The 15,164-nt window shown below is 39.1% G+C and overlaps 1 protein-coding gene across 4 annotated transcripts in view; it reads right to left on the reverse strand.

Moving 5' to 3' along the window:
• Positions 1-8,558: 8,558 nt before the first annotated feature.
• arhgef12a (Rho guanine nucleotide exchange factor (GEF) 12a) overlaps positions 8,559-15,164 on the reverse strand; it is a 55,681-nt gene continuing 49,075 nt past the window's right edge. For all 4 annotated transcript variants that reach the window (XM_044120579.1, XM_044120578.1, XM_044120582.1 and 1 more), the window contains 14 exons: positions 14,271-14,396; positions 14,058-14,172; positions 12,987-13,087; positions 12,731-12,808; positions 12,530-12,605; positions 12,239-12,406; positions 11,693-11,780; positions 11,523-11,600; positions 11,330-11,424; positions 11,040-11,240; positions 10,718-10,954; positions 10,407-10,633; positions 9,855-9,930; positions 8,559-9,765 (listed from right to left, as the gene is read on the reverse strand). In XM_044120579.1, the coding sequence (XP_043976514.1) occupies positions 9,755-9,765; positions 9,855-9,930; positions 10,407-10,633; positions 10,718-10,954; positions 11,040-11,240; positions 11,330-11,424; positions 11,523-11,600; positions 11,693-11,780; positions 12,239-12,406; positions 12,530-12,605; positions 12,731-12,808; positions 12,987-13,087; positions 14,058-14,172; positions 14,271-14,396 (1,677 nt within the window). In that variant the 3' untranslated portion in view covers positions 8,559-9,754. The remainder of the gene's footprint in view (positions 9,766-9,854; positions 9,931-10,406; positions 10,634-10,717; positions 10,955-11,039; positions 11,241-11,329; positions 11,425-11,522; positions 11,601-11,692; positions 11,781-12,238; positions 12,407-12,529; positions 12,606-12,730; positions 12,809-12,986; positions 13,088-14,057; positions 14,173-14,270; positions 14,397-15,164) is intronic.

Below are 15,164 nucleotides of genomic sequence, written 5' to 3' on the forward strand. Positions count from 1 at the left end.
AATTACAATGGTACAGATTTGATTGAAATATTTAATCAGTGTGCAAGTATCAGGGCAGCACAGAACAGGAACTATTGCTTCACTATAAGAAGAGTCGTACTCAAAGTTCAATAAGAACATATACACAATGAACCAATGGAAGAAAATGCAGATATTTATTGTGAAACTGTAAAATGAAAGGGCAGAAACTAAAACCTTTCCTGGTTTTCCTTTCAAAAGTAGCTCATTATACACCGACTTGCAATTGTATTCATAAATCATGACCTGAACTTTATTACATAACCACCACTAACCTTTTATAATTCGAATTGAGACAGCAAAGAGGGAAGAAAACCTTTAGCTAGTTGCAAATCTTTTTTCAGTTTAAAATCTTCATGTTCAGCCTCAAATCAGTTACTTTTTAAGTCATTATCTTTTGCTGCAATTGTAGTGACAATTTTTCAGCTTTGCACATCTAGAGATTGATATAGTTGCCCATTCTTATCCGTAAAGTAGTGCAATCTATGTATAGTATCCATGAAGAGCAATTATGAAGTCTTAAGTCACAGGTACCCAGTTTGATTTAGGTCAGAAAATTGTGGGGAATTCCTTTCCATTCTAATATGTTATGACATAAACCAGTCGATTGACTGATTGACCCCCAAAATCCGCATTTATCTACAGCACAAAGTGTCAAACTCCAGTCCTGGAGGGCCGCAGTCCTGCAACTTTTAGATGTGCCTCTGCTGCACCACACCTGAATAGAATAATTAGGTCATTAGCAAGACTCTGGAGAACTGATCTACACAAGGAGGAGGTACCGTAATTAAGCCACTTCATTCCAGTGTTTTGTAGCTGTGGCACATCTATAAACTTCAGGACTGTGGCCCTTGAGGCCTGGAGTTTGACACCCCTGATCTACAGTCTCTAACAAGTTTCTTTAAGGATCGACCTGTACACAACTCCTTTCATCCTCTGATCAAATCTCAACAGCTTCATTGGCTTTGAAGAAAAGCACCAATCCACCAAAATGCAGTCTTTTCTATACTTTAACATGGAAATAGTGTTTTCAGAGTCATGTGCAGTCTTGTTTTTCAGCAACAACTCTGGCAGAGTAGTCAAAATATTTCATTTTGGTTTGTTAATTTTCAGTCTATTAGTTATATTTTCAACAGATTCCTCCCACCTGAACTGTAAGCCTCTTCACTTCTTCCAGAGTTATCGTGGGAATATTGACTGCTTCTTTGAATAATAGTCTCCTTCCTTACCATTTGGATCAAGTTGGATGGCTATGTCTTGGTAAGTTTACAGTTATGCCATTTCAGATGATGAACTGAACAGTGCTGATGTATTTATAGCCCAGTCCAGCTACAAAGTTCTCCACATCATTCTGCTTTGTGCTTTTGGATTCTGTTTACTAATCTTCTTTAGCAAACCTTTGAACAGCTTTCTACCTTATTGCTATAATAAACTACAGACAGGTACACAATTTACTAATTAGGGTTACCAGTTGAAAGGGACCGAGTATATGATTGCAAAGTTTAGCAAATTTTTATTAGTATAAAACAATTTTGAAACCCCTGTTGTAGAGTGTTGCCATTAAAAAATTTTTTTTTCTGAAGTTTGTAGTTGTAAACAGTTGAGTAAATTATGTGCAACAAATAGAAATGCTTCTGAAAGAAACTGTGAATCTGAACAGCAGCCTGTCTTTTAGAATAAAAAAAAAAAAGATGTTTTCAAGATTTTCTCTTAAGTTTATCTTAAGTCTGAAATATAAATATCTTATTTTAAGTGTTATGCAACCAGGCTATTATCAATTGCAGCCAAAAGAAAGAAAAACCACACACAATGTTTCTGCAAGAAAGGCTACTTGGAGATACTGGAAGAAAATCGTTGATCATTTTGTTGACCGATTTGGAGTCGGACCTAAAATGACTCTCATTATAGACATTCACTGATATACGAGTAAGAACAGAAGCTCAGGATGCTGCTTGTGAGGATCCTGCTGCAAACACACAGATGAATACTGATGAACAGTGCAGTATATCAAATGAGAAAAATGAAGCACAGTGAACAGGGGAGGTGCTGTATTCCTAACACGCAATTTGCAGAGCGAAGACTTCAAGTGCTTGTCATGTTTAGTTTAAACCAAATACGTCACAATCACACTTCATCAGTAATTCTGCAACAATAACCAACTAATTCATACAGTGACACGGGATAAACACTGCTCGCAGCCTGATGTGTAAATATACAACACCTGAACCATCAGTATGGTAATAGATGCACTGCTGGATACATTAACATATTAATGAGAATTCGGTTTCAGGAAGCAACGGGTATCTGCAAATGCAAGTGCTTGCGTGAAACTTCACTTTTAGTCGATGTGCAAGGATGGATTATTATGAAACAGTTTGTTGGGATCGTGCAAAAAAAAAAAAAGGTTTTGTTTGCGTCCCGTCACAGGTGAATTATTATTCCAGCACCCTTATCTTGGAGTTGGGCCCCTTCAGGACAAACATAATGATGTGCTCCACACTATGATCCCAGCTACTCAGCATGGGACAAGCTTAGAAGGAATGCTCAAGTTGATTTCAAATGAACGCCAGAAAACAAGTGGAGACATTTAAATATTAAGAGAAGAGCAGTGCCAGCCTGCTGACAATTTCCAACAAGACCAATCTCAGGATAAAACATCTTTTTCCTGCATTACTTGGAGCACTGATGCATAGCAGGGCAAAAAAAAAAAAAAAAAATCTCATCCCATTTGAGCATGACACAAAGTGCCCTGTTGAATTGTCCAATGTGACTGACAGCGCTCTCCTCTCCGTCTTTGCCTTTTCAATTAGCTTGATGACAGGTGCACAAACGAGAATCAATTACCAATCCTTTCATATCCCCTGTGTCTTTACCACAATCTGTCCCTTCCCATTTCTCTCCTATTACTCCCTTAATATATCACCCCTCCTCCACCTCTCCATTTTACCCCATTTTCTTTTTTCTACCTCATCTGGATTTTCACCATCTTCTCTGAACAGGTCCTTTCCCTCTCCCGCCTGCTTCACTGCTGCAGAGTGACAGATTGAGGAAAAACCGAGGAAGTACGTCAAACTGTGTGGATTTTTCCAACCCTACTTACAGGTACATAATGTATAACCACGGCCAGCTATAACGCTACAACAGGTTGCAGTAAACCTGAAGAAAGTAACATTATAGCTGCACAGATCTGTGTTGGCTCCCCTGATCTGTGGCTTCACCTTGGTGTGAGGTGCCATAACATATTTAGATGGTGCTTGGTTCAATGACTTGGCAAAAACCGGAGTGAAATGTGTTTGGAAAATCAAAAAAGCACCGTGGGTTATTTAAAACACTGATGTCACTGCAGGTTTTGGGGTGGGTCTTGCTTATTAAGAAGTTCTATGGTGGAAGTTTGCCACCTGCTGGTAATCAACATCACCTTCTCTGGCATCCATTATCAGAGAAGACATTTTAAATACGCATGTATAGAAAAGTAAAATGTTTTTGTTTTTTCAAATATGGATTATATACACATAGTGTGTTTTAAAAACCAGTGCAAATGTATGGTATCAATCTGGACATTGTGACTAAGTGTTAACCAGAAAGGCAGCTAGTTTTAGCAGATAGAGCTCTGTAAGCCTGACCTGAAGATAAAAGTCTAAACTGTTTCTGTTCATGGTGTGAGAAGACAACAAAGACCTTAGCTGCCCTTTAACTGACCATAGATCTGTATAAGTCCTGAGAGGAGAGAGCCACACAGTGATGGATGAGCACAGGACAGACTGATTAATGGCTGTGTAAAAGATAACCAGCTGCTCCTATGGTAGCTTGTATTTCTTGAGTGGCCACTGTAAGTATAGTCTGTGCTGGCCCCTTTTCTGAACAGTGTGTGTGTGTGTGTGAGGATCATCTCAGGTCCTGAGAAAGGCTGGTTCCAAGAAGTCAGGGATGATCCACAGTGTTTTTGAGGATTGTGAGGGGAAGGAGTGCAAATTGTGTTCTCCAAAAGTCCACCATCATCTCCACTGTCTTGAGGGGTTTCGAGTTCCCGTCGGTTCTGACCACACCAGAGGACCACCTGGTCTGCCTCCGGTCAGTATGCAGACTCATACTGACAGGAGTATGCATACTCCTGTCAGTATGGATCAGACCAATAACAGTAAAGGGTGAACTTACTCCAGGGGGGGCACCTATATTGATGGTTCTTTTCCAGGAAAAGATGTTCCCCAGCCATCACCTGCTGCTACTGGTCAGTCAGGAAGCTGGTGATCCACAGACAAGTGGATGTCTACAAATAGGATCTTGGCGTACATCTCTAGTTGATTGTAGTGGTGCAAGATGAAGTGAAATCCAAAGTTGACTGCATAATCTGCCAACACATTTGCTTGGTAAGCAACTTGCAAGATGAAGAGTGGAAAGAAACAGAATCCAAATTGCTAAAGATTCAGTGTGAAGCTTCCACAGCCAGTGATGATTTAGGAAGCAATCTCATTTGCTGATGATGTGCCATTGTCCCCCCATCAAGTCCAAAGCCAGTATAGTTAGTCAAAGGGAAAACTTTGAAGGGAATTTACAATGTTTCCTTGAATACATTAGGATAGGTCTATGGTTAGTACAAAACTGATCCACATGCATCTTTACGAGTTCTCTCTCATTAAAACAACCCGGTCTTCCTGAACACCTCGGAGCTTTATATTGATCTCCTTCATGCAATGATGCATTGACACAGTAATCCATCATTGCAAAAGGAGGCCCAAAGAGACATAAAAGCAGGTCAACATTTTTCTTGTATTAAAATGCATTATTCTATGTAAAAAATCATTTGGATTGTTCATTTACTCAAAATTATAAATAAGCAAATGCATAGTAAACTATATATTTCAGTTTCTGAATTCAATTAAATTTTATTTTGGATTATATCAAGGTAAACGTGTACACTGAACTATTAATTGCAATCTAAAAAAGATTGCAATTATTTTTGGTAAAATTATGTGGCACAGCAACTTCAGTTATACAATATGCCTCTGCAGAGCCAAAGTCAAGTCTACACTGAATAAAAATGCATACCGTCCTCTGTTTGCCTTAGAATGAAATGTAATAACTTTAAAATTTAATCTGAAGAAAGATAATCTGACACCTCAGATGGGATTGTAGAAACATCTGGACTCTGATATATCAGCTCTGGAGTATGAAGTCCAATATGTACCCAGGAAATTTCAAAAAGGTAAAAAAATAAAAAATACATTTGATTTACTATCAGAAAATTATTCATGTGGTAATGCAATAAACATAGATTCTCACCTATGAGAAGATGGTGGTGACTGGTATGTATGAAGTACATCAGTATTAAATACCTACCCAAGATGTAAACAAATGTTCTTACCTTAGCATTAACACCAGCAGAGACATGCATCCTCCTGTAACTTTTGGTTGTTTCCTCACTTCAACACACCTGAATTAAGTGGTTTAATTACTTCAGTATATAAGTAAAAGTACTGCACAGGTCTGTTTATGACATTTATTTGATTCAGGTGTGATAAAGCAGGGAAACACGTGCATGGTCAACCTTAAAACATGCAAAAATAGAAGGAATACTCAGAATTGTAATAAATAAATAAATAAATAAATAAATAAATAAATAAATAAATAAACTCCAGAAAACTAGCATTTAAAGGGATCCTACTTTGAAACTGAACCCGTTTTTTTTTTTACACACGCTTTAGAATAACTTAATTCCCACGAACACTGGGTTTTAGATTTACATAAGAGGTAGAGCAGGGGAGGGCAAACCTGGTTCTTGAAGGGATGGTGTCTTGCATGTTTTACATAAGCTCCTGCTCTGACACACCTCTAATAGCTGACTCCTGAGCCTGTCACTAATCCTGCAGGAGCCTGCTGATGACCAGCTCAAGCAACTCAGGTGTGTTCAAGCCGAGACGTGGGTACATGTTGAGCAATATGCTGCATTCCAGTTGTATTCGGAGCATGGGAATTCCGGCTTCTCAGTCGGAAGAATCACCTGGAACGGCCTCTGAAGTTGGATTTTCCACTTGATAACTGGGAGCAACTCCACTACCCGCAGTTAAGACTTGTAGGACTGACTCCGCGTTTGTGGACGCTCCCCACGTCACTAAGCTGCGATGGAAACATGCTTACTATACAAGACCATAGAATGCGTCTAAAATTAGTGTTACGAGTAGCGCCTTCAAATGCAAGCTAAACAAATCTAAAGTGGTTGCTTTCAGAGAGTAGTGTTTAAAATCACGTTTGTAAGAAGTACTGTAAAGAACTTCCACGGGCGTGTAAAACCAAACAGGACAGATTTGAATTTTATTGGCGGATGGCAAACCAACTTAAGATGCATTTACCGCCACCTACCGGACTGGACGTCAACGACGGTGTCTGTGGGCGTCGCGTCGCCATGTTGAATTTCCGACTTCTTAGAACGTCAAACCCAGCTCCGAGTTTCGACTTCCCACGTTAAAGGAAGGAAGCATTTAAATACTAATTGAGTAATAAAAAGAAAAGAGATTTAAAGCTCTCAAAATACCAACACTGAGTGGGAATATTGCTCAAAATCCTCGCCACCAAACAAACACAATTAAACCAATGAATTGCTTCCTATCCACTAAATGAAAAAAATGCTAAATTTTCCCATCTGGGTATTACGACTTGGAACAGTTATTTGATGTGAAAACAAATTGTTCATTTTCACCACATTTTAGTTTAAAGTCCATCTTTCCAGCTAGGATTTGTGCTGGTTTGTTTCATGTAAATGAAAAAGCAAAAAATAAAAGAAAGAATTAAATAGATTCAGAGAAAAATCCTAAATAATAAAAGCTGTTACAGATATTTGATATGTCATAAGAAAGTGTCGGGAGCTGAAATTTTGAATCAAGAGAACAAATATAGATCTGTACAAGGCCGAGGAAATCCATGTTGCTGACTCATTAGTAGACATAAACTATGATCCTGTAAAACATAGTGGTGGCAAGTCATCCTGAAAAGATGCTTTTTTTTTTTTTTTTACAGCAGGTATATTGTCTATATGTTATTTCAAGATGGACTGGCAACCTGTCCAGGCTGTACCTGGCCTTTCACTTAATGACTGCTGGAGACAGACACCAGCCTCCATGAGACACCACAAGGACAAACGGAGACAATGGATTGATCTTAAAAAAAAAACAAAAAAACAAGCAAATCATTGAAATGTAGAAGGCTACTGTATGAAGACGTCTGGACATGAAGTCATTTACGTAATTGTACGAAAATGACTTATACATAAGGATAGCAGATAAAACATGTAGCCTACTGATACATGATAACTTGTAGACATATCTTTTACAATGGTGACAAATCCCACTATGAGCTAAGAAAACTGTATTGGAAATCTGATGAATTAAATAGGCTTAGCAGTGTCTGTTAGTTTAATATTGTCTCTGTAATTAATAGTTGAAGACCAATAGATAAATAACCTGTCTGAATAGTTCACTTATTTAGATTAAAATCAGTAATTTTACCAACGGGACATTCTTCAGCATAGCAGCCTCTTTTTAAGAGTTAGGCCAGTCCATCATATTTTATTTTCCTGTTACTGAAGATGTGCGAAAAATAATCCTATCAATAAAATAGATCAGTAACAATGAGGATCACCTCATGCTCCTTGAACTTTTCCACACTTTGTCATGTTATACCACAACTTTCTTAAATTAAGATTTCCTGTCTATAATCTTCTCCCAGTATAATTGACTCTTGTGTGAAGGCCTAAAAGGTTTGTCAGGCGACGTTAAGTAAAACTGTATTATCGACACATGAGACAGATCAGGATCAAAGTTGCTGAGATTTTTAAGCCAGTGCCAAGATAGAAAACAAATTCTTAAATTTTTAACATCAGAAGTCATGTAGGAGACAGAGCAAACATGTAGAAGAAAGTGCTCTGGTAAGATGAAACTAAACTCAACTTAATTCATACAAAATCCTAAATCCTATCAGCAGAGGAAAGAAAGTACTGCACATCACTAAGCTTCTTCACCATGAAAAATAGAGGTGGCAGCATTTCATGTTTCTTTAGCAGCAATAGGTATGCTGGTCAGAGATTATGGAAATATGGAGATTTATACTAGAAGGTTTGCAATTAGCAAAAAAAAATACTTGATACCAGGGCAAAGGCTCATCCTTCAAAACAAATCCATCAAATCATTTACAGTAGCCTAGTCAAAGTCTAAACACATGTATGGAATTGAGAATCTGTAGGAAGATCTCAAAACTGGTATTCCCAAATCTCTAGATAGGCAAAGCTGGTAGAGACATACCCCAGAAGCGTTGCGACTATAATTAGAGAAATTTTGTTTTGTAAAGCTCTGTTTTAGATGTAAAATCAAATACCTATTCTTTCATTTGACAATTATACACAATGTTCTGCTAGTTTATTCCATAAAATGACTAAATTACATTAAGATTTTACCATGGCAAAATGCAAAAGGGTTCAGATGTTATTACTCTATCACTCCAATATAAGAACCATCTAGAAAACAAGGAAGAAAATATTTTGACTTCTTTTTCAATGTGTCATGGCACCTTTTATTTTGTAACATTATGAATAACCTTCCAACTTGATCATTGTACACTATATGATGAACTTCATGACATTATTAGAAAATGTGGGCAGTCAGATCAGTATCACCAACAGTAGCAGAAGGAAGCAGCATTTCTGTCAGAAGCTGATACAGAGAGAGCATGACCGCTCCTTGTAGGAGAGGGTAACAGAGCAAGATAACCAGAGGCACAACAGGAAGCATGACATATAGAGTGTGGGAAGGGATAAATAAGCCTGAGCGCCACTCGGCTGCTTGAAAGAGGAAAGAGATGACACCCAAAAAAGTTCACTGGGGGGGGAGAGAGAGAGAGGGAAGTCACGCACACAAAAGGAGAAAAGAGTCAGAGGGGAAAGAAAGGAATCAGCACAGAAATGCAACAGGACCAGATCAGAGCCTAAAAACTCTTCATTCTAGTTAACACCAGACTGTTAAATTCTAGACTTTAACAATGTTCAGGAGTTTTAATACACTGGATTTATCCATCACTCGTGCAACTCTGGCCTCTATCAGTCAGGATATAGTGCTGCCACTCATCAAGGTACGCTAGAGCATTTGTATACTAGCGTGCAACTCAGGCCAACCATGTGTGACCCGTTCAGGATAAGCAGCTAAAAAGGTAACACACCATGGCCAATAGCATGCAAACAATTTGGGAAACACTTAAAAAAATAAAAATAAAAAGAAAGAAAATAAATACATCTTGGGAATAAAAAAAAATCTTAATACATTATCTTAAAATTTTCCTTTTCTTGTTTGCGTTTCATATATATATATTCTAAACACACATCTTTGTACATTTTGGTATAAGTTCTCGTTCTTGCAGGGAGTTTAGAGGGGAAAATTTGGTGTTCAATGGTAGAAAGGGGTTGAGGTTTTCGGGGGCAATCCCACTTCCCTGTTCGCCTTGTGCTGAGAAAGGGATAGCATGGCACCACACCAATGAATTCTCCCTTCAAAAACATTTGCTTCACACTTAAGTCTGTTATTCCCTGCGGTGGCTGTGGGTGAAGGAAAAAAAAAAAAAAAAAGAAGAGCTCAGCAGTCAAAGGACAAGCTTATACGACGTCCAGAAAGTCCAGGACTCGAGAAGAAAGAACAGACGGCGAGTCGGTACTTCTTCCATGGTACCAAAGTCAAAAGCCGCGGCGTTGACCTCCACACTATCTTTTTTCTGAGTAAAAACAACATTGAATGGGAAAATTAGAAAAAGGGCAAACAGAAATGGTTCAAAGTGAAGGATTTACGCTTAACCGTGAATACCTTTGTTTCCATCTGTGTCTGTCGATGACCCATCTGTCCTTTGGCGTATTAGATTATTGTACTTGGTCTCAACGTCCTATAAAATGGGAAGAAAAGGTGTTGCTATGTCAAACTATGTTTGTCTATGACCTGCTATTAGTCAAGGCTCAAGGCTCCTACACGTTTTTCAGGTCGATATTTTGCTACACTCAAATTTACAGTTATCAGTCTATTTTCAAGCAAACAGACAGGCGGGAATGATTGGATGGAAATGGATGGAAGAACAGCTAAATGATAGATTGGTAAATACTTAAGTTAGTTTTTAGGAAGATTGATGGATGAATATACGGTGAGATGGATGGAAGACTACATCATCTATTTGTTATTTTAATCGAACACTGCATTGTTATCGCATTCAGATGGAGAATAGAGTCTGGAAACACAAAACTTTCTCCATACTTAAACAGACCTGGATAACACTTTTTTTCAGACTTTCTAAATCTGTGCAGGAACCCAGGATTAAATGATGTGTTGAGGAGCTGGGAATACATAACAATGAGTAATCTTGAGTACCTTTAAATAGCCGAGGCTGGTCTGAAGATGTCTAAGATGAGACAACACCTGTCTGCTGAAAGTGGAGAGGCTGCCGAACTGTGACGTTGAAGAAAATCTCAAATTGATGCCGGAGTCGGCCGCACAGCCTTGTGACGTCCTCAGCTGTTTCCCTTGGGTTGATGCCAGGATGTCGTCGTCTGTGCTGCTCTCCCCTTGTCCTCCGTAACTCTCCAGGACTAAACATCCTGCAAGCAGAATCAAAATGATCTACCGCGAAAAATTTCCAAACACAATTTAAAAAAAAAAATCAATTTTCTAATTGCTCATACCATAGTCTTCAGGAGAATCAAAGAATCCAGTGTCCCCTGACCCCAGGTCCTGAGCCAGGTCCTCTGCCTTAGAGCTGCTCTTCTCGGAGCCGTTGTGAACCATCACCTTTGCGCGGTTGTCTGTCGGCGTCCGCAAAGAGGTGGTTCTTAGCAGACGGACTCCCGTGGAACGTTTGGTTTGTTGTGCTGCCTCCTGGGACATCAGCTGGTTCACCAGGACTTGCTTTAATGCGGCCACTGAAGAAACCAACAAGTAGTAATGACTGGTTTTGTAATTTAAGAACTCTGCGAGTTAATTTCTTTATGTATCCAGAGGACTTACATGTTTTTAGTGCTTCGTCTGCCCTTGAGGGGAACACATCGAACGAGTCTCCTTCTCTGTCAACTTCAGATACTTCACACAAAAGCTCTGGGTCCAGAAAACCTTCCTCTTCCTCCACGTCTGCCTTTACTTCCTCAAACGGGTTACCAGCAGGTGGAGAACCTTGCGGGGTACTTTTAGAGGGCGGGCCGCTCTCTTTATCTAAAGATGGATGATTGAAGTTACACAGCTGCAGCGTGGACGGAAATGTTTTGCAAGATGGGTGGGTAGAAATGAGCAGCTTCAGTTACCTGTGGACTGCGTGCTGCCAGTGGATGTGCGGTCTTGTTCTCTGCTCAGTCTGTTAACACCTGCTGTAATGATCTCCACGCCGTCTCTCTCCCCACTAAGACACCCACACAGACAGAAACTTAACTCTGTAACAAGCCGAAACCCTGGTAGCTATCTGACGAGACTGGATTACAAAACGAGAAGGAAGCATACTCAGTCTGAGGTAACGGTATGATGCTGTGAGGTTTGACCTTCATCGTATCGGCTCTTTGGGAGATCAGAGTCTGCCACCTTGTGTAGGAGGAGGAAAAATACTTTTCGGTAAGATAAGCAACCGTGGCAAAAAATGTCAAATGAATCCATCGCAAGGAAACTGGACTCACGTTTTCTGATCTGAGACTGTGGGCGCCATGAGCTCGTAGATCTGCGCAACGTTGTCAGACATGGAGAGGACGAAGAAGGACTTGTTGTCTGGCAGGAGAGAGAGTGATCAGAGGCTTTAAGGTTGGATTGTTTAGGTTTCTGTCAAAGGAGCCTAAAGTGACAATCTGGACAATAAATTGCAAAAGGATTTACAACCATGAAACAGTGTTTTTATTGGGTATTTATTTTCCTTCTTCTTCAATCTCGTTAAAAACCTGCAGATGTAATTGCATCGAAAGGTGGTTCAACCAAGTAGTGACTCAAAGGAGCTCAAATAACGACTTTACTCGCACTGCATCACGTTTTGCTTGTCTATCACATTTAATCCCAATAAAATCCTTTAAAGTTCATCTTATGAAGTGACAAAAGGTAAAAAAAAAAAAAAATCCAACAGACATAAACCACCAGATACCGATCTCTTATGATAAGGTTAAGCAGCTACCCGGGTTCAAGGACTATTCCTACAAATTTCAGTAGCGGAGAGTCCGGGGAGATTGTAAACTGACCTGTAGCCACAGAGCGCACCAGAACAGTGCTGAGTTTAATGATGGGGCTGAAGGTGTGTTTTGTATCTGGGGTGCCTGCCAGGATTTTGCTGTGACATTTTAGGATCAGACGCTCGTCTTGTTTCTGTAGCAGAACAATTATGTCCTCCAGGAGGAGCGTGTACAGCTCTGAAAGGGAAAGACAGAATGCATCCATTCACTTTCATACATACGCATTGGTGTAGTAGAGTTACACTGCGGGTTCTATGAAGAGCATGATAATATAAAAAAAAAAAAACAATCAGTGCAAACCAATAGTCTTGTCCTTGTTCATTTTCCATGATAGAACACCCTCGTGAATCAGTGTCTTCTTGGTCAAATCCAGGTTCTGATGGATGCACAGCAGAAAAAAATAAATAAGTGAGATTTAAGGGTGGTGGACCTATCACTCATCTGGTTTTATCCAGTGCATGTTTCACAGTGCTCATGGTGGTGGATGACAAACAAGTGCACCTTTAGCTCAAGGATCACTGGGTTATCTGTCTGCTTTAGAGAGGAGAGGTCCAATCTCCTCTGGTAGTCCTCTAATTTCTGTAGGAACAAACAGAAAAATAGGATGAGAAAGTGGCTTGCTAAAGAAGATTGCTATATGGAGAGGGGTTGTTTCTGCCAGAAAAACTAAAGAACTGTCTCCTTCCTCCAAATAAGGAATCTAAAGGAAACACAGGAAGAAAACTTAACATGATAACACATTAAAAAAAAACCCCACCTGTTTGTCCTCAGACTCTTTTAAAGCCTGGTTGACGTGACTAAGGATCTTTCTGCAGCAGTCTGCTGCCTGCTTAACTTTGTGCTTCTCCACTGGATCGTCTGAAAAATATTACGACATCAAGCAGTAAGGACTCTGGTTCCTTGGGGAACTTCCAGACAAATTAATACTTCCTGTGTCCATTAACACAGGAAGTAAGTAATGGACACATAATTCTTACAAAAATATAGTAAAGCACGGGAGGCATTATGCTCCTATAAGAGCTGGTCATATTTTATCATTAAGGCTTTCTCCTCATGTGAGATCCAAACTCGTGCTAAGAATAAAATGATGGCCCAAATAATTGGTGCCCCATTTCCGGAACTGTGAACTCACTCTGCAGGACCATTATAATGATAATCTGTCTTCTAGTCTCAGTACTTCATTAACAGTCGGTGTGTTGCAACAAAATGTCATTTATCACCGCTTTACTGAAACTCAAGAGCTGGTTTTCAATATTAATCACTTTTTATACTGTATTAAAATTTTTAAATAAAGATTTCCACACAGACAGATGCAAGAAATATTTCAGGTGATCAAATTTTACATTTTAAACCCTGTTTGGTACATTTATCAAAATGCACCAAACAAGTTATCCAGAATGAGTACTACCGGTACATAACTCTGCAAATATATAGTACACCAGGGTTATCTACAGTATATCAGTTGTATTGGTCATTTAGATCTCAAATATAAAAGCTGCAAACAGTTTTTGGCGCCAAACTTTCTTAATATGAACATTTCTGACTTTACTTGCAAACTAAAAACGGAAACAGCTTTACTAGATATAGAACAGACCACAATGGACAGTTTTCTAAACAATCTTCTGGTCCAAACTGGCAATTTGTGTTCTTTACTTAATATAATAATCCCAAATTTAACTAATTAAAACTATTCAAAAAATGAGATTACTGCAATTTGGTTAATAAAATAATTACCAAAGCCAGTTAAAAGAGGAAAAGCAGACAATAAACCCACAGACTAGAACCTGATTAGAAGATGAACAAAAACCCTGCGTCAGCATGACTGCACCTGTGTATTTGACAATGTTGTCTATCAACAGGGGGTACTTGGTGAGCCGCAGCATCTCAACAGGAATTATGTCCTTTAGCTGCAGTCTTCGACACTGCCTGTTACTCTCTGCTTCCTAAAAATAGATAAATAAAAGTCAGGTGTCCTTACATAGTGAAATATATTTTGGGGAAAAAAATACCTGTACAATGTAGTGAGATGCACGACGAGTACCTGAATGAATGAGGTGAACCTCGAGTCTTTCTTCTGCTTGGTCTTGATAATCTCCAGTGCAAACGGCTGGTTACTGCAAAATGTTCCCACTGCCAGCTTGATCTTCTCCTCCTCGGCACCACTGAACTACAGAGCAGAGATGAAGAGGAGCTCAGTTGGTCAGAGGCATTTGTAACAGAAATCTTTTACACGAGCAGCTGACTCCAAGAAAGTGGCCTGACTTATGACCTTCGAGCACGGACAGCTTAAGTTTTAATGTGGTACTCGATGCCCTCCTTATCTCCCCACACAAGGGATTCAGACGAGCCTGGCACTGGATATTTGACTACCTCATATCAAATATGTAAGGAAAGCCATTGAGATTTGTAGATGTTGGCCAAATCCAGGCCATCTTCTGACATCATTAAGAAACAAGCCTCCATTTGTTCTCCATGGTGGAAACATTCCCTGTTACTAAAGATTGTTTCTGTCTGGGGTTTTTTTTTACACTTAACTCAAAGTAGCTGATATTTGTAAAGGTCAAGGCTTTCTAAAAATTTATAAATAAAAATCTCCCTTTTTTTAAATCAGAGCTTATGAGTAAAATAACCCGAAAGAGACAAGAAGTTAAATAATACTATACTTTTCTTTTTTTTTAATATCAAAGCATATTCAAGTGTTAGAATGGCTCAGTCAAAGTCCAGATTCTGTGGCAAGACTGGAAACAGTTGTAAACTGCAAACACCATTTTCTTTTCATTTGACAATTATGGCTTACTTTCAATTAGTTTGACACATAAAATGCTCATAACAGACTTTGAAGGCTGTGGTGTGGGAAAAAAAAAAGGCATAATATCAAATGTGAACATTCCCTGTTTCTGTGTGCACAGTTTGTATCGACTACATCATTCAAGCT

Source organism: Gambusia affinis, linkage group LG06 (assembly GCF_019740435.1).
Source record: "Gambusia affinis linkage group LG06, SWU_Gaff_1.0, whole genome shotgun sequence".
Classification (NCBI taxonomy): Eukaryota; Metazoa; Chordata; class Actinopteri; order Cyprinodontiformes; family Poeciliidae; genus Gambusia; species Gambusia affinis.